General features: G+C 57.5%; 2 protein-coding genes and 1 pseudogene across 10 annotated transcripts; 1 reads left to right on the forward strand and 2 right to left on the reverse strand.

The window, feature by feature from the left end:
- The first annotated feature begins 659 nt into the window (after positions 1–659).
- NECAB3 (N-terminal EF-hand calcium binding protein 3) lies at positions 660–17,225 on the forward strand. 9 transcript variants are annotated; one of them, XM_060077849.1, is made up of 14 exons: positions 660–809; positions 2,819–2,843; positions 4,406–4,514; positions 4,760–4,855; positions 5,493–5,518; positions 5,714–5,811; positions 13,908–14,044; positions 14,328–14,446; positions 14,538–14,652; positions 14,757–14,810; positions 15,342–15,454; positions 15,623–15,700; positions 16,217–16,308; positions 16,406–17,225. In XM_060077849.1, exons 1-14 carry the CDS (start codon positions 693–695, stop codon positions 16,421–16,423), a joined length of 1,197 nt encoding a protein of 398 aa, XP_059933832.1. In that variant the 5' UTR covers positions 660–692; the 3' UTR covers positions 16,424–17,225. The 9 variants fall into 9 exon arrangements, 8 of the variants coding, with proteins under 8 accessions (XP_059933832.1, XP_059933833.1, XP_059933834.1 ...); XM_060077850.1 differs by having other exon boundaries at positions 14,573–14,652; XR_009530112.1 differs by lacking the exon at positions 15,623–15,700 and having other exon boundaries at positions 14,573–14,652; positions 15,317–15,454.
- Positions 7,022–10,589, reverse strand: ACTL10 (actin like 10). Its single transcript, XM_060077720.1, is given in 4 exon segments — positions 7,022–7,346; positions 7,348–7,802; positions 7,804–8,231; positions 10,574–10,589. Coding segments are annotated over 4 exon segments (1,224 nt in total).
- A 4,902-nt stretch (positions 17,226–22,127) lies between the features above and the next one.
- LOC132476911 (ATP synthase subunit O, mitochondrial-like) lies at positions 22,128–22,967 on the reverse strand (annotated as a pseudogene).
- Positions 22,968–23,664: the final 697 nt, after the last annotated feature.

The raw sequence follows: 23,664 nt of genomic DNA on the forward strand, positions 1-23,664 counted from the left end.
GGCTTTCCCTGAGCCAGCCCCTATTTTAAGCCCTTCACTGTCAGTCGGCCCTCACAACAATCGTACGATGTGTCTACCCTTACCCCCATTTTGCAGAAGATACAGAGGCGCACAGGCGAAGCCACTTGCGGGTTTTGCCCACCAGGTGGCGCGCTTGTGCTTCTGCCGTTTGCTCTGTTGACCCTATAACGGTGCGGGACCTGCCCTTGGTGGGTGCGCGCAGCCCCTCCCGTTCTGTTCCTGGCTGTGTAGTACTCCACGCTGACCGTCATTCGCTCAGCCCTTACCGGGTGCAAATGACCCCTTGAGTGGCTCCTTACTCTGCAGCGGCCGCCTCTCCGGGAGGTGGGGAGTCGCGGAGGTGAACAGTGTTGTTGGAATTCTGCATTGCGTGGCTCTTGCCGCCCTAAAGGCTGGAGTTTGCCCCCCTTTTCCAGACGGGGAGGCTGAGGGCCTGGAGAGGGGATGCGGAGGGCCGAGCTCTCGGACTGGCCAGCGCGGGGGCCGGGCTGGGAGGGGGCCTCGGCGGCCCTCCGGGCGGGGGCGGGGGCGGAGCCGCGGGGGGCGGGGCCCTCAGCCTCCGCGCCGGCGCCGATCGGCGGGCGTCCCCCCTTCCTGTGCCCCGAAGTCCGCGGCGGTGGCGTCCGGAGCCTGCAGCTGCATAGAGCCGGAGCCGAACGGGTGGCGGCGCCATGGCGTGCGCGGGGCTGCTCACCGTGTGCCTGATCCGGCCGCCTGCGCCGGAGCCCCCGCGACCCCCCGCGCCCGCGCCGGCCGCCGGGCCCGCAGGACACGCGCTCTTCCAAGACGTGAGTGGGGAGCGGGCCGGGGGCGCCGGCGCTGTGGCCCTGGGGGTGGTGTCTCTCGCGGTGTCTCTCCAGGTCTCTGTCGTATCTCTCCCTGTAACTCCCTGGACACTGTCTCTCACTGTCTCTCCCTGCCCCCGTCTCTGTGGCTCTCTCACTCTGCTTTTCCCTGTCTCCATGTCCGTCTCTCTTCCTCCAGGTCTGTTGGGGGCCCTGACGCTGCCTCTGGGTCTCTGCCTCTCTCACGATCTCTCTCTGACCCTGCTCTCTCTGTTTCCGTGTGTCTCCCTTATCTTTATCTCGCAACCTTTGTGTCCCATTCTGTCTCTCATTCTTTCTCTCTTTCTCTCTTCTTGTCTCTGGTTCAGTGTCACTGTCCCTCCTGCCCCCCAACCCGGAACCACCCCATGTATGTGTCTGGCCGGAGGGGGGGGCTGTCGACCCTTGATCACAGGAGCAGTCAAGTGTCCGGGTTGACCCAGGCAGGGGGGCCTGGAAGAGGAAGCAGTCCTCTGACTCCTGACCTGGTGCTGACCCCAGAGTCCCTTAGATCCAACCCAAGGATCCCACAGTTGGTCGGGGCTGCCCACAGTCATTCTCTGTGGTCTGTACACCCTCTCCTGACTGGCAGGTGGCCCTGCAGCCCCTATGGACACCAGCGTGGAGCAGCCTGGCCCGACCTCGGTCACTGCCCTGAACCCTTTCCCCACCTTTCACCCCAGCCCTCAGCCCGTCCTGTGCCTCTCATGCCCCCACTCCCAGAGGTCCCTGCCAGTGGGAAAGGCTGTACTCCTGCCCCCTCCCCACTGTTCCTAGTGACTCAGCACTTGGCCACAGTCCTCCCGGCTGGAAGGGACCTGACCCTCCCACTTCCCAGATCGAAAAACCAAGGCCTGAAGGGTTAGGGATATGTCCGAGATCACACATGGAGGCAGGGGCACACTAGGGTGTGGCCCTAGGTGTCCTCATTCTCAGCTTAGTACCCCTCCCCCACTCTCACCCCCCCTGTATCTCCAGGCTGCTGGGTTGCTGTGTGGACCCCGAGCCAGTGGCAGACCTTCTCTGAGTCAGGCTTCTGGCTAGGGATTATATTCATCCCTGAGCCTCACTGACCCAAGAAAACAGCCAGAGGGAAGAGGTATTCAGGACCTGGAGCTGATAGGGGCTCTCTGTCCAGGCTTTGGCCTGCCCCTCCTTGCCAGGCCTGCTGGTCTCCTATTTGCTGGGCTGCTTTGGGTGACCTGGGAGTCTCTGGTCCCTAGGGGAGACAGGGACCAAGTCTTGACTCTACTCCGCTCTTGCTGCTTCTGTTGCCCTTCCTGTCTGCTTCTCCATGAATACAGTCTGTCCACCCTTGCACGTACACACACACACACGCACACACACGCACACAGGCCTGCCCAAGACCCTCATACTGAGTCGGCCTCATAGGAAGCCCCAGCCCTGGAAGGGTTAACCCTGGGCTGCTCCCCTGTGTGCTAGTGGGAAAACAGGTACCCACAAAGAAAGGACTAGCCACTACCTGCATGTCAGGGTCTTCAACAAGCTCACAGAGACACAACCCGGAGTGGGCAGAGTCTGGGACAGACCATAGCCACACAGCAGAGTTGGGGTTCAGGTCTGGGATGGGTGCCCAGGATACTCAGGCCGCATCTTGGCCCATTTCCCTACCTTCCTCAAGCTGGGACCGTTCGAGGGCTGATGCATCAGACAGAACTTGGGACTGACTCTGGGTGTGGGAGGTGAGGGTGCAGAGAGCTGGCTTGGAGCACCCCCACAGGCCAGGCCCGCAGGAGAAGTGAGCAAGCAGTGGGGCCCGCTGTGTGCTCTTCCTGGGTTCACCTTGCTGGAAAAGCTCCTGCAGGGCCGAGCTGGGCAGGGAGCTGGGACCATGCTGGGCAGGAGGAAGGGAGACGCAGGGGGCAGGCCAGCCAGCTGGGGCTCTGTTGAGTTGGGTGGGAGCCTCTTGCCTCCCAGCTCACAGCTCCCATCCATGCCCTTTTGTCCTTTAGGTTTTCCGCAGAGCAGACAAGAATGGTGAGTGTGGTTTCCCCTGGGTCCCACAGTGGGGGCATGGGTGACGGACATCAGGGAGGCCCAGGGGAGGGTTGGGGGTTTGGGGACACAGTCTAGAATGGAGAAAAATCTTGAGAGGACCCAAATCAGGAGAATGAACCCAGGTGTCCTTCTTGGAGGAAGTGTTGTTTTGAATCAAGTTTGGCAGGATGGAGAGTGGAGGAAATGTAACTTAGCCAGAGGCTGGAGGTGGGGGCTTATTTTCATGCAGTGCCCTGGCACACTGGGGGGTACTTCTCGTATATGACCTTATGTTGTCCTCACACTGCAAGCTAGATGAGAATTCTTTACCCCATTTCACAGACAAAGGAGCAGGGGCCCAGAGAGGTAAAGCAGGCTGCCTGAGGTGGTGGGCCTTGAACCCAGGTCTAATGTGATGCTTGGTCCCAGGCTCCCTGTGTGAGGGGCTTGGAAGGGTGCGGTCATGGAGATGAGGCCCTTTGGGGGATTTTATCTTAGATTTTTAGAGTGCTCAGTCACTTTCCACATTACCAACCACCTGGACACAGGGAGGGCTTGGGCAGGATGAAGCTAGGTCCAGGGAATCAGCTCCTCCTGCCCTGGGTGCTGGGCAGTCTCGGACTCTGGTCTGGCAAAACCTTGAAAGCTAAAGCAGGAGCCATTAGGGGACCCTGCAGGCAGGTTGCTGCGCATAGATGACTCAGAGCAGCCCACGGTGCCTTGATTGGCCAGTGGAGGGTCTGAGCTGAGACAGCCCGTCAGCCTTGACCTCACTTTCAGCTGGGGGCTTCAGACCTGTTTATGTTTCGGCCTCCTTGAGAGAGGATTGTGTCCCCACCCCTTGCCCCTTCTCCCTGGGTCTCTTCAAATTGGTGGAGACCATTTGTTCCAACCGGTTGATCAGGGCACATGGTCTCATTTGGATCACAGCATCTTGTCTGGGGAAGTTCAGACCCTCCCCCAGCTCCACTCTCCCCACCCCATCTGCTTAGAGACCTCACGGGTAATGCTCTTGGCCTCTGCTACATGCCCCCTGTGATGGGGAGGTCTTTCCCTCCTGAGCCAGCCTCCTGCTACTTACAGGGGCTCCACTCTTAGGAAGATCTTATCTGACTCCCTGTGGCTTCTCTGTGAAGGGCCTGGGTCCAGAGCACGGAGGTCCCCTCCACCCTGGAGCCACACTGGCCAGCATGTGGGGCAGAGACCCAGCCCCGAGTCCTCCAAGTGACATCTGGCCCTGCCATGATCTGACTGTGACCCAGGCTGTTGTTCATTTGTTTCTTCACTTGGCAAACATTGAGTCCGTACCCAGTGCTACTTGTGTACTGCCCTGTCCCTTGGGTGCCTGCAAAGTGGGCCCTGTTGCCTTAAGTGGGCACCTCTGGGGGCCCCAGCCCTTTTGTCCCCAATGGCCAGGCCTCCCATCAAGCTCAGAATCCCATTCCACTTGGCTGGGTGGTTGTGAGATGCTGCAAAGCCTTCAGTGGGCCTGGATCTTGTGGCAGGGGTACAGCCAGGGTCAGGGATACTGACTCTGCTCTTTGTCCACCCACCCCGCCCAGATGATGGTAAGCTCTCATTTGAAGAATTCCAGAATTACTTTGCCGATGGGGTTCTCAGCCCCGGGGAGCTGCGAGAGCTGTTCAGCAGTATTGACGGGCATCCCTCTGAGTGAGTACTCAAGGGGGATGTGTGCGCCGCATGTAGATGTGAGGCCAGGCTGTCCCAACCCCACTGTGTCTCCTGCTGCTTTGGTTCCTTATGGAGGATGAGGGGGGCAGAGGGAGAGGGGTGCCAGGGCTCGGTGCCAACTTTACCCACCCACCTACCCCCTCCCTGGCTCCAGCCTTGCTCATCACACTGCTTCCAGCTGGGACCCCAAAATAGCCAGGCCTGAGTCACCACCTATGGTTCAGCCCACAGGTGCCCCCTCTTCCAACTCCCGCTTCCTGCAGGGACCAGAGGATGCCTGGGGACAGCTGGCCCCCGCCTGCTTCCACCCATGGATGCAGGTGCTTCCACATCTACAGGCCTTAGTGCGAGTTTGCTTGCCTTCTCTCCTGCTTCCTCATATGGGTGCACACACATGCACAGCTATCCCTCCCTCTCACTTCCCTTTCCCCCATCTCCTTAGAATAAATCCTAGGCTCCCGTGTCCTCCCATGTTCTCAGGCTTGGGCTGGACCCTTTGTCTGCAGTGCTACCACCTAACCACCACCAGATACTGCAGTCAGATTTCTTCTCCTTCAAGGCCTAACTTAGGCAGCCCCTCCTCCAGGAAGCCCTCCCTGACCTACCAAGTAATACTCCATGCCTTCTCTGCATTTCCGCAGACCTGGGACCTGGCTCCCCCTTCCCAGCTCTAACCACTCCTCTCTGGCCTGTGTTCATATCTGCCTCCCCGGGCTGAAACCCCCTTGGAGGCAGAGAGTGGGACTGAAGTTCTGCCCTCAGAGAGTGTTTGGTGGGCTGATAGTACCCGTGCTCCCCCTGTCTGTCCACTGAGCAACTTAACCTGGGGTGGAGTCAGAAGTTGCCTCCTTGTCAGCCTGAGCTGGGCAGGAAGAGGAGAGGAACATTGGCTTCAAAGTCCCAGTTTACCAGGCCCAAGTCAGCGGGTCTGAAGGGTGCCTTCTCTTTTCCCTGTAGCAATTTGGAAACGGAGAAACTGTGTGGTGAGTAGGCCCATGGGAGCTCTTGTCTCCCGGGACTCCTGGGCAGGTGGGTGTGATGAGAGGCTGTTGCTGGTGTCCCATGGAACAGGATCGGCTGGGCTCAGGGTATGAGGCCTGGTTGGCTGCTGGGGAATTCCAGCTTGTAAAAGGGGGGGTGGGGGTCCGGGAACCTTTGAGCACCTCCTCTGCCCTCAGACTACTTCTCTGAACACCTGGGCGTCTATCGGCCTGTGCTGGCTGCACTGGAGTCGCTGAACTGTGCAGTGCTCACTGCCATGGACACCACCAAGCTGGTGAGTGGAGGGGCTGATGGTGGGGGGCCCAAAATGAGGGCAGGGGGTGTCTGCTGTGCTGTGGCAGCCTCCACCACTGGGCTCAGGGCTGTGGAGCTAGACGCCTGGGTTCTAATCCCAGCTCCCACTTTCTGGCTGTGCATCTTACCTCTCTGGGCCTCAGTTTCTTCATCTGTAAACTGGGCATTATAATAGAACCTACCTCCAGACATTTGTTGTGACAATTAAACGAGAATGAAGGCAGGGATTTTTGTCCGTCTCGTTCTCTACTCTATTCCCAGCACCGAGACCTCTGCCTGGCACGCAGTAGCCACGTCACACCTGGAGCTGCTGCTGCTACTGCTTTTATTATCGACCAGACCTAACTGTTGTGGGGTATGAAGGCCAGCTCCCAGCAGGGATGGGCTGTGGGGGAGGGCACGCTCACACACATCCAGAGGCTCGTACTGGTGTGTGGAGCTTGGTTGGGGGGCAGCCTAAGGACATGCGTGAGTAGGCAGGCATGTGTGCATCCATGTGTTTGTGTCTGTGTATGGACATGTGTGCACAAGCATAAACAGTGCTCACGGCCCGGGCTCCAGGCCCTTGGATGGTATTTTAAAAACACCGAAAGGCACCCCTCCCTTTGTGTTCTTTTTAAGCAATGTCTCCGCCTGAGGGGGTGAGGAGGGAACAGTGAGCAGGCCTGGGATCGTGCCTGACCTCACTTTGAGGCTCTCAGCAAGTTGATGATCATCTGAGGACAGGGCTTCCCCTTCTGGTTGCTTTCACATGGGATTTAGTAGTTTTTCAAAGGGTCATCCCTTGGGGCCTGGCATGGGATGGGAATCCAAATGGTATATGATGAGGGGTTGGTATGTTATGATGACTTCCATATCTGTGGCCTGGACACAGGTGGGGGCATTGCCTTCCTTGTTGCCATGGAAACAGGGCCCTGGGGGTGGGCCCCTAGACTGGCATTCTCTGAACTGGCACTGGTTAGTGGGGATTCAAACTGCAGGTCAAAGTAAGGGCCCCAGGGGTCCTGACCACCTCCTCCTGGCCCAGAAAGGGGTAGAGGGTGACCCATCACCACATGACTCTGCCAGCTCCAATCACTGAGCCTTTTATCCGGCACTCAATGCCTCTGATAGAGCTGCAGCTCAGCCTGCCAGGTGTCTGCCTCTGCACCCCCCCCATCGTGGCACCACCCCCTCCAGTCCAACATGAGTCAGTTGAACACTTCATGCACCAGCCTGGAGCCACATTCCTGGTACATGGCCCAGGTCATCCAGTAGCATTGGAAGGAATGCAGTGAGGCCATCATGGAGCCACCTGTCCACACTGCTGTGCCACGCCCGGGCTTGGCCACCAGGCGAGGCTGCAGTGCCCCATAACCATGCCACCAGCACTGAGCTTCCAGCTACATCTCCAGGCGCTCAGTGAAGCCAGGGAAAAGCGTGGAGCCACCGGCCAGCACCACGGTGTTGGCCAGCCGTGTCCGTAGTGTTGCGGGCATCCTCTGCAGTGCCTGGAAGGCCAGGGTGGGCAGTCCCAGCGTGGCCTAGCAGACCCGGCTGGAAGATAGGTTCCGGGCAGCGGAAGCGCTCGCTGCTGAGGCAGACAGAGCACCCATTGCCTAAGTAGAAACTGACAGGATGGTGGCGGGCAGGGTTACGGAGGTCACCCTCGAAGTCCAGCGACACATAGCAGCAGCGCTTCTTGAGCTGTGTGATGACCTTGCGGGGCAGGGCATGCAGTCGTTGATCGGGGCAGGCTGCCACCAGCAGGTCCCGCAGGTAGCGTGACAGAGTACTGCCTGCCACGTCCAGCCGGAAGGTGGCCTCGTGCCACGAGTGGCCCGCATAGATGCGTGTGGCGTGGCACACAGCCGCGCCCGCCTCCAAGGCCAGCCCGCTGAACGCGCCGACAGAGCAGAGCGCCAGCAACGCGGTGCTGGCCATGTGGCACGCGGGCACTGCCAGGGCCTCGAACAGCATTTGGGCCACCCTCTTCGCGGCCCGCGGGCGGAGCCGACGGCGAATTGCTCACCAGCACCGGCCACTGCTCTGGGCACACCCGCAGGCCGCCAACCAGCAGGCGCTCCCACAGCCCCTCCAGCGCCTCCCAGTCCACCACCACGCCGTGCTTGATGGGGTGAGCCCGCACCACGCCGCCCGCCAGCTCGCAGCCGGGCGCCCCGGGCAGCACGGGCCGGTCCCAGCTGGGCATCAGGCTGGAGCTCTTCAGTACCAGGCGCGGCTGCTCCTCGCCCGCGAAGTCCGCCTTGGTGAAGCCCGAGCCCTGGTCCACCACCACCGCGACGCGGCCCAGCGAGGGCAGCCGGCGGACCCGGCGACTCCCGGACAGCGACGCCACCTTCGGGCCGGCCACGCCCTTCAGCCCAAAGCTCCGCCCCCGGCGTGAGAACCCCGCCTCAGCTGGATTTGATGGTGGCCCGCCTTTCAGCTCTTGGCTCTGCTTCACGGGCCTACGTCCCCGCGTTTCTGAGCTAGAGAACTATCACTCTCATTCCTTGGGCTCTGCCCTCTGGTCCTGAAGTCCCACTCTTCTGGCCGGAGTGGAGGTCTCTTTTCAGCTCTGGGCTCCGCCCCTGGGCCTGAGGCCCGACCTTTGGTTCAAGTGTCAGTCTCCGCCCTAACTGGGCTCTGGCTCAGTCCCTCTTGGTCCTCCTCTGGCTCAAGGCCCCACCCCCTCTCTGAAGACTCGCCTGGGTGGTGTGGCTCCGCCCCGTAAGTAAGCCCTTGCTGAGGTGGATGATGAGAGGGCCGCTTTAAGAGATTGAGAAGCCTCCAGGAGCAGCTCTGAGAATGAAGGGGCCTTGTGGCAATGTTTTCTAGACATATAACCCCCTTGGGGACCCAGGAGTCCAGCCCGGCCCTTGAGACCCTGGCTTTCTCCCGGCACTTCTCAACTGGGCTTGACCGAAGTATTGTAGTTCCTGGTCGTGTAGTTGGGAGGGGGTGGTCAGAGAAGGAAGGAAAAGCACTTGGACTCATTGTGACCTCAGTTCTCAACACCTGCTGTGCTTTCGCAGCCTCTACCCTGATGAAAGCGCCCCAGACCCATCCTCTCTCCTGGGACAGGGTCAAGGGCAGTGATTTTGACATCCAGGGGTCTGGCCTCAGCCACTTAGCCCAACCAGTTTGATTCCTTCCCCAAACCACTTCGGATTATCTCATGTGCTCTGGCCAAATGTGCGGCCCCTTCCCTCTCAACGCTGAAGAGAAAGCTCTTAATCATGGATCTCCAGACACCCTGAAGACCTCTGTGTGCTTAGCCTTCAAGGGCCCAGGTAGCCCACAAAGGGATCCTACCTTCAGGGGCTTACAAACGTGGACCTGAGTTGGTGACTCAGTTCTGAGGCTGACTCACTGTGCACTGAGCAAGTCCTAATCTCTCTCTGGGCTCAGTTACTTCCTCCGAAAGGCGGTCGTCCTCACACAAAGGAAATAGTCCACGTCTTGTCTCTGCAGGGTCTCTTTATTCTCTTTAGGACCATTCTGCTTGCAAGTTGAAGACCCATTCCGGTGAGCTTAAGCTAAAATACGGACTTTTATCACAAGGATCTTGTATGTCTTATGGATACCAAGGCAAGGGTGAAATCAGGTTTCAGGAAAAGACTGGAATCAGGGCCTGACTGCCGGCCTGTGGGGGATCCAAGATGTTCACTGGCTCTGCGTTCTGGTTATATTCTTCTCTAGACTGGCTTCAGCCTGTGCACATTCCTATAGGAAACATAGTCTCCTACAGCTCCTAAATGACAGACCCAGGGAAGGGGCTGATAGGACCAGCTTGGGCCAATTGCTTATGCCAGGAGGTGTGGCCACATTGAGGAACGTGGTTACCCTGATTGTAACCATGTGGATGGTAGGAAAGGGTCAGTTCTCACAAAGCAGCAGGGGAGATGCTATGGGTAGTACAGCCTCCAGCCTCATGCAGGTGATGTGGTGTTGACACTGACAAAAGTATATCTTCAGCAGAAGCTGTGCCTGTGGTTTTAGTGAACTGGGACCTTCACCCCTGATGCATCTGCCCCCAAAGGGGGCATTCTGATGTTGGTCTCCAGTGGAATGCAGGCTGCAGCTTTGGCAGGGCTGGAGGGGGTAGGGTCCGGAGCTGGCTTTGGGACCCAGGAGAGAGAGAAGCAGCTGGGTCCTGCCCACAGAAAGCGTGCAGGGCCTCTTGTGGGTGAATTAGGGAGGTGAACCTCGAATTGAAGACCACAAGTGGCAATATGGCCAGAGCAGGGGTGAGGGTGGAAGTCACTAAGAAGCCCTAGAGGCGAAGACTGAGGCTGGGGGTCTGGACCTGTACATCCCAGTAATAAGTTTGGGCGTTTCCCTGTGCGCAGCGGAGAACCAGTGTGAGCTTATGAGCGGGAGCGTGAACTGCCCTACAGATCAGTGGTTTGGAAGAAGCCTTTGGTTGCAATGTGGGCAAGAGGATGGGACAGGGTCATATGGGAGACAAGTGACTGAGGTGCCTTGAGGGTTACCAAGCAGAGTGGGTTAGGAGTGAGGGGTCAGAAGACCAGGGACCCCAGCCTCTCCTCCTGGGTGCTCTCACAGGCAGAACGTGAGTCTAAGCCTCAAACTATGCTGACCATGACACCTTCACACTTCTTCCCCAAGGTGGTGGCTTTTTGCCTGGGACCTTCCCTCAGCTTAAGAAGGACCTGTGAGTGCTGGAGACTCTTGGAGCTGCCTGGCCTCTGCTGGAAGCAGGCCCCTCCTCCTAGCGTGGCCAAGCCTGCGTTTACCCAAGCTCTCTTCCATTGGGCCTGCAGAGCCGTCAGGATCTGACCCGGGCCTGGAGCTGGAGGGGAGAGGAGCGGCCTCCCTCCACTGTGGCAGGGTGCCCCCCACCCCCCGCCAGCCCGGAAGAGGGGTTCTGACTCTTGGGTCACAAGGAGGAAGCAAAAACAGCCTTGGCTCCAGGCCATAGCTGTGGCTCTGCCTTCAATACGCCTGTTCTCCCCTGTCTCGCTCAGGGTCTCAGTTTCCCCACCCCAGCTCTACGCCCCGATACCTCAGACAGGGAGGGCTACAGAAGCCAGGGTTGCTATGCGCTCTTTATTGGTATGGGTTGGGGTCCGGAGGTCTGGGCCACGCACTTAGTGCCGTGGGCGAGGGCAGCGGCGCCGCTTGCTCGGCTGCTCCTAGGCAGGTTCGGCATAGCCGCCCGCCTTGCTCTCGGTCAGCAGACGGGCGTTGAGCCACTGCCAGCCAAGCGCGTCCTTGGCCCCGCCCCCCGCGCCGGGCCCGCCCCCGGGCCCACCCGCCACGCGGCGCCCCTCCTCCTGCAGCCTTGCGTCCAGCAGCAGCAGCTTGACTAGGATCGTCTTCATTACGTGCCCACGCGCGTCCTCGCGCCTCTCAGCGCCGTCGCCCGCACCTTGCAACGTGGGCGCCGCCACCTGGCAGCCCACGGGGGCGCTCGCCGCGTCCTCACCGGGCCGCCCGGGCCGCGCGCCCGGGCCCGCCGTCGCCTCGGCTAGCTGCTGCCGCTCGTCCAGGAGGAAAAGCAGCACGATCTTGGTCTGGGGGTGGGGGTGGGGCAGGGGCGTGAGGGGAAAGAGCGCGCCCCACCTTCCTATCGGGGACTCTCACCCACCCGGGTTCTATCTCCCAGGACCCTGCCCCCTCTACGTTTCCGGGACTCCTGCCATCCTCCCAGCCTGGGCAGGGGGAGCTGGGGGAGGCAGGCACCCTGTCCTCCTCGCCCAGGATCCTGCCTCCCCTCTGGAAACCCTCACCCCCGCCCCCACCAGGCTGACCTCCTGAGACCTCACTCCGGTTATGTTTATGAAATCCGCTGCCTGCCCTCCCAGCCTCGATGCTGAGACCCTCACCCACCCCGGCCCCGGTCCAGGGCCTCTGCCCACTTGAGGAGGGGGAATGGAAAGGGGGCATAAGGGAACTCCCTGTGCCCAGAGCCCCAGTGGCACCAGCTAGGGCTGATTCGCCATGCCAGGCCCTCCACCCATCTGTCCACCGTTGGGAGAATCCCCTCGTGCTCCCCCTCCTCGTCCCAGCATCCCCTCCTGTCCACCTGTCCAGGTCCCCTGAACTCCATCTGCCCCTTTCCCCCCTGGGACTCACACTCGGCTTGTTCCACTTGAGGTGGTTGAAGAACTGCTGTTTCCGCCAGGCCTTGTCCATGTCAGGTGGCCTCTCCTTGCGGGCCTGCTTGGGCACTTTGGTCCTCTTGTGGGAACTGTTGTTTCCCATGGCAGGGCTGGTCAGCACTGGGGGGCCTGGCCCACGCTGCCTCTGCCCTGCCCCGGCTTTGTCCCAGGGAGGCCACATTGTGACCTCATGGGTCGACCTTACCAGCTCCAGGCTCCGAGCTGCTCCTCCCAGTACACACGGGCCAATCTCGGCTCCATTTACTCTGTCTGTGACTTCTGGCCTTGGTTTCTCAGCTGTAAAACTGGGCTAATGATGATAAGTGAGGCGATGCTTGTAAGGTGCTTAGTGGTGAGGAGAGGAGTTTCTGGGACCTGGGTTTGAATTCTGACTCTGCCGCTAACTAGTTGTGTGACCTTGGCCAAGGTAATCAACTTCTATAGGCCTCAGCCTTTTCATATGCAAAACGGGGTCAATTATGTTTCCTGTAAATGATTAGGAGGATTAAACTCTGCTTCGAAACAGGGCCTGATGCAGAATGGGTGCTTGTGTCAGCCAGGTTCTTTGGTTGTAAACAACAGAAACTGATCAGTCATCTTAAGCACCAGCAAGGGAATTGATTGGGAGGATTTCAGGAAGCTCAGAGGACGGCCAGGAAGTCTAGAGATGAGGCCTGGAGAAGCCACTGGCCTGTCTGGGAATGAGAGGTCCCCAACCCCCTTCTGTCCCGGCCCATGATGGCTGAATTGAGGCAGGTTATGGGGAGAAGATGAAGCCCTTGATGTAGGTGCCTCTGGAGCCCCTTGTGGAGGGGGGCACCGCAGCTCCCCAGGACTCCCACCCTGTACTGTGTGTGTAGGTGGAGTGGGCAGGTTTCTTGTTAGAATTCTGTTTGACCATGAAAACAATGGCAGTTCTTTATTGAGAACTTATGTGCCAGGTACTAGGCTGAGCCCTATGTAGGAGATAACTCACTGGAGCCTCTCAACAGCTCAGCGAGATGGCTATTACCATCCCTGTTTTATAGGTGAGGAAACTGAGGCCCAAGGAGATGAAGGTAGCTGGGGAGTCTCTGAGCGTTCCAGGTGGGCAGCACAGGGCCTGGCACATGGTGGTCCTCCCTGTCTCTGCCTGCCTTGGCAAGGGCTGGGGGAAAATGGCGGTGTAGATGGGGATCAGTGCTGGGATGTGTGTGTGAGGCCAGCGACCTGCTGTCTTGTATCTGCAGCTCCTAGTAAGAGGTGCTCAGTAGGGCTTCCCTCGTGGTGCAGTGGTTAGAGTCTGCCTGTCGATGCAGGGGACACGGGTTCGTGCCCTGGTCCGTCTGGGAAGATCCCACATGCCGCGGAGCGGCTGGGCCCTTGAGCCATGGCCGCTGAGCCTGTGCGTCCGGAGCCTGTGCTCCGCAATGGGAGAGGCCACAACAGTGAGAGGCCCGCGTACTGCAAAAAAAAAAAAAAAAAAAAAAAAAGAGGTGCTCAGTCAATGTGTGTTGCATGGATGAGTGAATGAATGAATGGATGAATGAATGAATCCTAAGCCTGTGAGTTTGGGGCCAGCTGGTGAGTATGGCGCCATATCACACTGTCATTTTGCCTCGTGGGTCAAAATTGCCCTGCCCCACCCCACCCAGCCCAGTCTAGCTGTGCCGGCGGCCTCACTGGCTGAAGGTGGGAGCCCCAACAGGGAAAGGGCCTTGAGGGCCAGAGAATGGCAGATGCTTCTCTGTGAGCTGGCCTCATACCTCCCAGTAAGAGAGGCCAGGCCCAGACAAGGAGGGGGTCCGGGGTGTGCTCCCCACTGAGTCCCAGTGCCTTTCTGCTTATGCCAGGTCTGCATGTCCTCTGCTCTTTAGGCTGCCACTGTTGCTCTGATGAGCAGGGGGTGGGGTGCAGGGGGCAGCTCCCCATTCAGAAATGTATGCTTGGAGCCAGGAGATGCTGACCATGCCCCCTCTGCCCCCAGGAGTATGAGCGGGCCTCCAAGGTGGACCAGTTTGTGACACGCTTCCTATTGCGGGAGACGGTGAGCCAGCTCCAAGCCCTGCAGAGCTCGCTGGAGGGGGCGTCAGATACCCTGGAGGCCCAGGCCCATGGCCCACGGTGTGTGAGGAGCTCTGCCCACCTGCGGGTCCGGTTCATGAATGCCCCTTATCTCCATGTGTCAAGGCCCTCAGCTTTTACCATGTTCCATGTTCTAGCATCCTGGAGCCCACATTCTTGTTCTTAGGCAGGGAGGCCAAGAGGGGTGAGCAGGGGTGGCTGGCTTTGAGGCTGGGCCTCAGTGTCCCAGGAAGCCTGTCTTACCCACCCAGGCCCGTGCTGGGGCCCCAGTGCTTGGCCCCGTGAGTCTGGGAGCAGTGGGCTGACCCTCCACTCCCCTCAGGTCAGATGAAGAGAGGGTGGAGGTGCAGAGCAGGCCCCGAGGCAGCCGGCGGGCAGGGCGCAGGGCCCTGCGGAGTGTCAGTCGGTCACTCACCTGGTCTCCTGGCTCCTCTGACACAGGTGGGTGTGCCTGCGGTGGGATGGGCGGGCACGGCATCCCCCAGGGCCCCAGTGTTTGCTCCTCCACTTTCCCTCAATTCATCCCAAGAAGCCCCCAGCCTGAGGGGGCCCGTGCCTGACCCCCAGGGCAGAGCTCAGAGGCTGAGATGCACTGGCGACTCCAGATCAACCGTCTCCAGGAGCTCATCGACCAGCTGGAGTGCAAGGTGAGTGGCCGTGTGGCCAGTACCCCGTGTCTGTGGACCTTTTGGGAATCCACCCAAGCCAGGCACACGCCAGGGACCTGGCCCACGCTCTGCATCCCTCACAGGCCCCCCGGCTGGAACCCCTGCACGAAGAGGAGTTTACCAAGGGGCCCAACTCGGTGAGTGTGTGAGAGGGGCAGGCGGCTGGGTGTGGGAGTCCGGGAGGAGATGATGAAGTGAGGAGGTTCATGGGGCCAGCTGCCCTCAGCCTCTGTCTTGTACATATGCCCCCTTCTCCAGGCTTGACCCAGCCCTTGTCCCCTGGGCCTGGCAGGCAGGTGCTGGGTTCTGGCCCTTGCTCTGTGACCCTGCAGAACTCTGTTCTTCCATGGGCATCAGTGTCCCTTGTCTACAGTTCTGAAAGCTGGGTCTGGAGCAGTGTGGACAGAGGCTAAAGGGGGCAGGAGGAAGTGGTGCCATGCTGCAGGAGAGTGGGACAGTGGCTGGATCAAGGCAGCAACCTTGGTGATGGGAAGAGGAGGATGGAGTCAGGGAAGCTGGGGGCCAGGCTGGGGCAGGAGCCCGACCTCAGGGTTGGCTGGGTGTGGTGCAGGACAAGAAGGGCGGGGTCGTCCTGGAGGCCACAGCAGTCCCTCACCCCATGCCCTGCCCTACCCCATCCCAGCTGACCAGGCTGCCTCTCTTGCCAGCACATCCTCGTGGCCCAAAGGCAGGTGCAGGTGGCAGAGGAAGCCCTGCAGGACTTCCACCATGCCCTGTGCTGCTACGTGGACTTCACAGGGGCCCAGAGCCATTGCCTGCAGTGAGTCCTCAGCCGGGTGGTGGGCCGGCCAAGGTCGGGGTGGGGGGTGAGCACGAGGAATGCTGGGACTGAGCGTCCTGGGCCAGGGCTCTCGTTAGACACCCCTGGCTAGGTGGGCAGAGGTGGTGGCAGCCCAGGCCTGGCCTGGCCGTCTCTTTGGCCCTGCAGTGTGTCTGCCCAGAAGATGCTGGACAATGCCTCCTTCACCCTGTACGAGTTCTGGCAGGATGAGGCCTCCTGGAGAAGGTATGAGTGGTGGTCTAACAGCTAATGTTTATTGAGTATGTGCCCTGGAGTGAGTCAAGCCTGGGTTCAAATCATCCTCTCCTATTCACTGGCTGTGTGACCTCAGGAGAGTTACTCCTCTGAGCCCCAGTGGCCTCCTTTTCAAAATGGGAGTGATCATAGTTCCATCCTCTTATCACCCAAATGAGATGACATGTAAAGAACTGAACACAGTGCCAGGTACAAGGTAGGTGCACAATGAATACACACCTTTACCACTGTGCCACACCCTATGGCACAGGGCCTATGCCACATGCCTTGTGTGTTATTTCATGTAATCCTCCCAGTATCCCAGTGAAGTGGACACTATTGTCCCCATTTCACAGAGGAGAAAACTGAGGCTCAGAGCCACTATGAGGAAGGACTCAGATCTGAAACCAGGCAGCAGGACTGGGTGGGAGTGGGGAGATTTTAACCATGTGGTCCCGATCGTTGGGGACCAGCTCCAGCCTTGGTCCACTCTGCGGCCCTCCCCAGGCACCAGCAGTCCGCCTGCAGTAAGGCCTTCCAGCGCATCCTCATTGACCACCTGCAGGCTCCAGACACCCTCACCACTGTGTTCTTCCCAGGTGGGCTTCAGCTCCCAACCCTCTCCACAGCCCTGGGAACTGGGGGGGAGGGTGGTGGGCACCTGATGGCCTCTGACTCCCCACCTCTGACCCTCAGCATCCTGGTGGATTATGAATAATAACTGAGCCTCACCTGCATAAGCCAAGGACCCTGGAGCCCTGCCTGCGTCCTTCTGGAGCTTCTGGACTGGTCAGCTCAGCTCAAGACCAAGAACGCTGCCACCTCCTATACCTGGGGCCTGGCTCTCAGAGGCCTCCCCTCCCAGAGCCAGCTGGCGGAGAATCTCTCAGCCCAGGGATCAGAGACTGGGCTGCTTGCTTTGTATTTCTTTCTTTAACAGTGTATTTTATTGCTCACAGCTTTGGCCTCTGAGGCACTCTGGCATCTGTCTAGCTCAGGAGGCCTGGATCCTGGTCCCCTCTGCCCCTGCCTTGCTGTGTGACCCAGGGCAGGTCCCTTCCTTCTCTGAGTGGGCCTTGGGCTGTCTGGCTACCTAGTGGGTGCCTGCTTTCTTCTTGCTATCTTGGGGCCAGCCTTCTGCTTTTCCCCAACCAGCAGCAGAACCAGGGCTGATGCTCAGGGACTGTCCATACCCCCGAACTTGACCCCCGAGGCTGGGCTGGATCAGTCTGCAGTCTGCAAGGACCTGGGTGTCCCCATCACCCTCCTGGGCTGGCAGGCTCCTGACTCTTTCAGCACCTGCGGCTGCACCAGAGCCCTCTGCAGGATCCTGGGTTGGTTTGCATGTCATTTGCATATCATTTGCATGCTCATGCCCACCCATACTAAGGGCACTATGGGAAGCCCCAAGGTGACCTTGCTAAGTAGCAATAATTTGGCTCCAGAGTCACCTGCTGCCCCCAGATACCTCTGAACCCCAGCCCAGGACCCCAGCACAGAGGCAATAAAGGCAATAGTCACCTCTGGCATCGTGTCCTCTCTCTCCCTTGGCAAGAAGGCCAGGCCCCCATTCCTGCTGATAGTGGGAACTTAATCACAGCCAATCCAGGTTTCATCAATTCAGGACCCTCTCACCCCACAAACCCTGGTTCTAGGGTCGTTCCTGGGAAAGGAGAATGGACATGGGCTCTGCCTTAATCCGCCCCAAATCCTGGGGGTTCTAGCTTCACCCCCGCTTCCTTTGCCAACAGGGTGTGGCATGGAGCTGGGGACAGGCCACAGAGCCCTCTCAGGGTCCCAAATAGCATGGCCGATCCCTGTGAGAAGCCCTGTCCCCAGACAGAACCTCCCCCGCCCTTCCAGGCTGGATTTGTCACCACCCCTACCACCTGACAGAGCCATAGGGCAGTTCCAGGAGAACAACGGCTGAGTCGTCCTGCCAGCTACTGGTGGAGCCTCCTGGGAGCCATCCTGGGGGAAGGGACTTGGGCCGTGGAGGGAGGTGACCAACACGGAGGGAGGTGAGAGGTGGCTGCACAGGATGCGGGCTCTAAAGGGGAGGCACATGGCACCACAAGAGCAGAGGCTGGCCTCTGACCTCGTCTGGAGGGTGTTGGGGTCAGGAGATTTTAGGCAGAAGAAATGCATAGGTTCAGGCTCTGAGGGGGAGGAAAGCTCGCCTCAGACCTGAAGGAAGCCCAGAGGCGGGCTGAGGCCACGGCGGGGAGGCGGCAGGGCCGCACAGGCCCTTCGTCCTGAGGAAGCTGTGGTCGGTGTGAAGGGGTGACCGGCCAGTGGGCTGAGGGACATGTCACCAATGCGCTTGGCTGCCCTGGTGGTGCCAGGTCGGGGCTGGGCCCTGAGGCATGGCCAGGAAGGCACCTCAGGGTCGATGTCCTAGTTTGGGAGGTTTCTCCCCAGTGACCCCTGTAGGAGTTCAGACTTGGCAGGGACAGACAGAGCTGCTCCCACTGGCCTGGCCACCCAGGCCAGAGAACCAGCACGGGCGTCCCTGGGGGCTCCTTGGCCAGCACTACACCAGGCTGCACCATGCCACCCCACTTCCTAGACTCTTGGCAGTTCCTAGAAAGTGCTGCCAGCACCTGAGTCTCTCAGGTCTGGGTGGCTGGAGGAGGCGTCAGTATGTCTTTGCTAGAGAAGAAGGCCATCCAGGGGGACATAATCCTGCTTTCTGTCCTGTGTTCTAATTCCTTCCATTCCGTTTCCTTTACGAACACAGTACCAACAGCAAACCCTCAAAACTAAAAAACTTCCCATTGCCTTCTTTGAACAAAGATGCTGAAATTCTTAAGCTCAAGCTGACACATCTTTTTTGTTCTTTTTCTGCGGTACACGGGCCTCTCACTGTTGTGGCCTCTCCCGTTGTGGAGCACAGGCTCCGGACGTGCAGGCTTAGCGGCCATGGCTCACGGGCCCAGCTGCTCCGCAGCATGTGGGATCTTCCCGGACCGGGGCACGAACCCGTGTCCCCTGCATCGGCAGGCGGACTCTCAACCACTGTGCCACCAGGGAAGCCCAAGCTGACACCTCTTAAGTGGGTGCCACCCTTTGCCTGTCTCATCTCACCCTGCAATGGAGTTCTGAAAGTTAACACTTTTTTTTTTTTAAAGATGGGCTGCATCTTCCCTTCCTTGCTGAAGGCTTGGAAGTGCCAGGAAGGGTCCTGCACGTGCAGGGGAGAGTGTCAGTCCTACAGGGTTGGGGAAGGCCTCTTGGAGATGGTGATGTTGGGTTTGAGCTGTGAAAGAATAGTGTAGCAGTCTCCAGACAGATGTGAGGGGCAGACAAGCAGGGAGAATGTTGCCGACAAAGGGAGCAGAAGGAGGAACTGCAGAGTGTAAGGGATTGGAGGTGAGTGGGGAGGCCAGGCCAGAGGGAGTTTGAATGATGTCTTGCAGGTAACGGGGAGGCGGGGGGTTGCCAGACAGGGGAGTGCTGTGGGCGGGTGTGGAGCTGGACTGCAGACAGGAGCCTGGAGTTACAGCTACAGGGAGAACAAAGTTCTGAGCTGGGGCTATGGGGGTACTGAGGGACCCAGGCATTTAGGTGTGTGTATCTATCTCTCGCAAGCCCACATTCATTTCCATGCTGCCATCCCCCCAGGGCCCCAGGTCTTGGCCACCATCATCTGTGGCCTGAAAGACTATGGCAGCTTCTTCACTGGGCTTCCCTTCTCTACTCCACCCCGCAACAGTCCACTCCCCATACAGGAACAGAAAGAAGGGGTTTTCAAAACATCACCGTGGTGACCATACTCCTCTGGCTAAGACCCTTCAATGGCACCCCCCTACCTTTAGCACCAAGATCAAGTTTGATTTCTTGACTTGGCATTCAAGGCCCTTAGCAATCAATACCCACTCGCATTATGTGCAGCCTCATCCCCCTAAAACTCTCCAGCTGAGCTGGGCTATTTGCAACCTCAGTCCCTAGGTTTGCAACTCCCCTTTAGAACTGTGTTCCCTCGCATCCTCTACCCCATCCACTCTAGAATTGCCTCCTTAGGACTTCCCTGGTGGCGCAGTGGTTAAGAGTCTGCCTGCCAATGCTGGGGACACGGGTTCGAGCCCTGGTCAGGGAAGATCCCACGTGCCGCGGGGCAACTAAGCCCGTGCGCCATAACTACTGAGCCTGCGCTCTAGAACCTGTGAGCCACAACTACTGACCATGCCCCTAGAGCCCATGCTCCGCAACAAGAGAAGCCACCGCAATGAGAATCCTGCGCACTGCAACGAAGAGTAGCCCCCGCTCACCGCAACTAGAGGAAGCCCACATGCAGCAACGAAGATCTGACGCAGCCAAAAATAAATAAATAATAAATAAAAAATAAAAAAACCCCCACCACTGGGCACCTGCTTTGTGGCAGGTGCTGGGGATGGCAAAATGTCCAGGGCTGGTGACAGCACCCAGGTCAAGGCCAGGCAGAGTACCGGAGCTGGGAGGTCACCCACTCCCTGCACCTGCCTCCTCACCTTCCTCCCACCTGTGCTGGTGACTCACCTGCATACATCAAAACCTGTCCTAGGCGCTGGGTCAGTGCCAGGCCAGGTGCTGGAGAGACAGCAACAGTCTAGGTGGCTGCCACTGCCCTCCTGCTGTCAGAGAGAAAAATGCACCAAATCCCCTTGACACAGACCCTGATGGGTCGAAACAAAAGGCTTTCGAGAAGAAAGGAATTCTCAGGGATTCCCTGGCGGTCTGGTGGTTAAGACTCTGCACTCCCACTGCAGGGAGCATGGGTTCGGTCCCTGGTCGAGGAGCTAAGATCCCTCATACCACAAGGTGCGGCCAAAAAAAAAAGTTATTCTCAAAACAAATACGACTTGAGGAAGACATCAGGTTCCCAGCGGGATGCTGGGACAAAGGTGACTCCTCAAGGACATCACATACTGGCAGAGAGAAAGAAAAGCAGGTTGTGATGGCAGCCTCTGTTTACAGGGGCTTCCTGGGTGCTAAGCCCTATGCTAAGGGTGACTCCCATATAATCACATTTCACCTCAGAACAGCCCAGTGGTGTAGGCACCATTAGCATCCCCAATTTACACATGAAGAACCAGAAGCTCAGCAAGCAAGTGCTTGCTCTGAATCACACAACTGGATCTACTCTCTGGTACCAAGAGCTACTTGCCGTCAAACGTGAACATCGCTGAGCAAAATTTCAGGCATCCTCTGGTAATGGAAACGCTGGAGGACGGTGGCAGCTTTAACAAAGGAGGGAGTGAGGCCAAGCCCTGGGGCTGCAGGATGGCAGACGGGGCAGCAAGAAGAGCCATGGAAGCACAGCACGAGGTGGAGGGTGGATCTGATGTGGGCTTTTCAGAGCTTAGCCCTTGGAAGGTAGGTGGTGTGGGTGCTGAGTACTCATCATTTCTTTTTTTTTTTTTTTTTTTTGCTGTACGCGGGCCTCTCACTGCTGTGGCCTCTCCCGTTGCGGAGCACAGGCTCCGGACACACAGGCTCCGCGGCCATGGCTCGCCGGCCCAGCCGATCCGCGGCATGTGGGATCTTCCGGGATCGGGGCACGAACCCGTGTCCCCTGCATCGGCAGGCGGACTCTCAACCACTGCGCCACCAGGGAAGCCCTACTCATCATTTCTGCAGCTCCCTAGGAGGCACCCAGAGGAAGTCAGTTGAGTTCATGGGGCAGATAGGCAGCCTCAGAAAAGGTTGGTGCAAAGGGGAAGGCAAAAGGTGCTGGAGTGTGCACTCCGGATGGGAATCTGGCTTGTGCATGGAGGCAGCAGAGGTAGCAGGTCTGATTCTGTCCACAAGAGGGCGCCTGGCACCAGGCAATGAAGCCGCCCTGGAGAATGGGGGGTGGTTTGTTGCTGGTTCCCCGATGGTCTTGGGAGAGAGGATGTGGAGGACGGGATACATCCAACTCACTGCCTTGAAATTCCAGCACCAGAAACAAGCACAGACGGGCAGGGTGAGTTCAGGTCGATGCATGTTTGCTCATTCTGAGAGTGTATCATCTCAGGCCAATTTTTTCCCTTTATACTGAGTAAGTTTCTTGACTGCCTCCTTCGTAAAATTTGAAAGGGCTCTTCCCTCGAAACCTGCCTTCCAAAAGGAACAACTCGTTCCTTTTTTTCCATCTCCTTCTCATACAGTAATGCTTCACTCATTTTCATTCATCTAATCTGCCATTCAGTAGTGCACTATTTATTTCAATGATTGTAATTTTCAGAATTCTATCTTCAAATCTGCCTTAGTCTCTTACTTTTTGCTAATTTTTTTCCAGCACTGTCTTTAGAGGTTTCATAGTTATTTTATATTCTGTGTCTGATAATAACAGTACTGAAGTCCCAGGGTTCTAAAGCAATTTTTTTTTTCCTGTTCAGGAAGCATTTTATTGTTGTTCCAGGTTTAAGAATTTTCACTGACAGAAAACCAACACTTAGAAAATCTGCATTGCTTTGCTCAGCTTCTGAATCTTGGTTTTTGAAGACATATTTCTCTCCAGTACGGACAATCATTCCACCCGTGATTGATGGCTCAATATTAACTTCCAGTTTCAACACTTGGCCTTTACTTAGAAAGCTCTTCAGGACCGTTTTTAATGCAGCAAGAGTGGCTTCATCTAAAGGAGGTAAAGTGGTAACTGCAAGGTACTTCTCCACTCTGGACACTCATCATAGTAGAAAAGTCAGAACTATGGCTCCAGGGGTATTGTTCAAGCGACCATTTTCAGCAAGCAAATTGATCCAACCGGATGTGAGGGGAGAGAACCTTTTTTTTTTTTTGGCGCATGGCTTGGGAGATCTTAGTTCCCGACCAGGGATCGAACCCAGTCCCCTGGCAGCGAAAGCGTGGAGTTTTAACCACTGAACCGCCAGGGAAGTCCTGAGAAAACCTCTCTTTTGCTATCATGTCATTTAGGCTTTTCATCTCAATGTAACACTTTACATAGGGATTCATAATAGGAGCAGCCATTTCAGGTTCCTTCAAGATTTGTGCTACTCAACGATTCTTTTCCTACTTGCTCCAGTTATTCTGTTTAGATGCAGCAGAATAAAGAGCAGTGGCATAGCGACCTTTGATACCATGTATCTGAACACAGGCTTGATGGTGGCCTCACAGGCTTGATGAATGGCCTGAGCACAGATGTACTGAAGCATCGCACCTGCCGGGAGAGCCTGGGCACTGCTGGGGCAGCCTCTTCTCCTGGGCAGCTGTGGGTCAAACCTGAGTTGATGAGAGCTGAGTTAATTTTTTGTTCCTGCTGACTGTTGCTCATAGTGGCTCATTTGCTTGGACATGAACGTTAGTAACTATCTTGGACAATTTATACTTGGTTGATATGTAATCATATGATTTTTCTCTGGAGGATTTGCATTTTTGCTTCTGCCAGATACCAGGAGATACAAGCCTGGAATCATCTTCATTTCTCAGTCCAGGGATTCTTTGACCTCTGGAGTAATGAGAATCTGAACCTCAGCTCCAGGAGAGAGCAGACATAAGAGTAGTCTCTGGTCAGTTTTTCTCTTTCTTCCAGCAGAACCAGAGAGATGTTCTCTGCTCAGTTCCCTTTGCAGACAGGTCAATTTTCCCTGCTTGCCTTTTCAATGAGGCCAAAGCCAGCGCCCTGGCTTTAGGGAGAGGTCCCCGTTTTGTTTCTCTAGTTTGTACAGGCTCAAAGCTTAGTGCCACAGTCCCCCTAGAGGTAATCCCTCCAATTCTTGACTTCTTGGAATTTCTTTTGCCCCCAAGCAGCAGTTTTCCTCTACTGTACCCAACTACCTTTGTGGTTTCAGCTTACTCTTTTTTTCTGTCCCTTGGGGATTTCCTAAACTTTCTCATCTGTGACCTCAGCAAAAAAAGTCAATTCATTAGAATTTATCTGGCATCCAGGTGTTTTATGATAATGGCAACATTTTCAGCCTATTTAGATAGCAAATTTAACATGGTATTTTACTATATTATCCCAAGTCCCT

Source organism: Mesoplodon densirostris, chromosome 16 (assembly GCF_025265405.1).
Source record: "Mesoplodon densirostris isolate mMesDen1 chromosome 16, mMesDen1 primary haplotype, whole genome shotgun sequence".
NCBI lineage: Eukaryota > Metazoa > Chordata > Mammalia > Artiodactyla > Ziphiidae > Mesoplodon > Mesoplodon densirostris.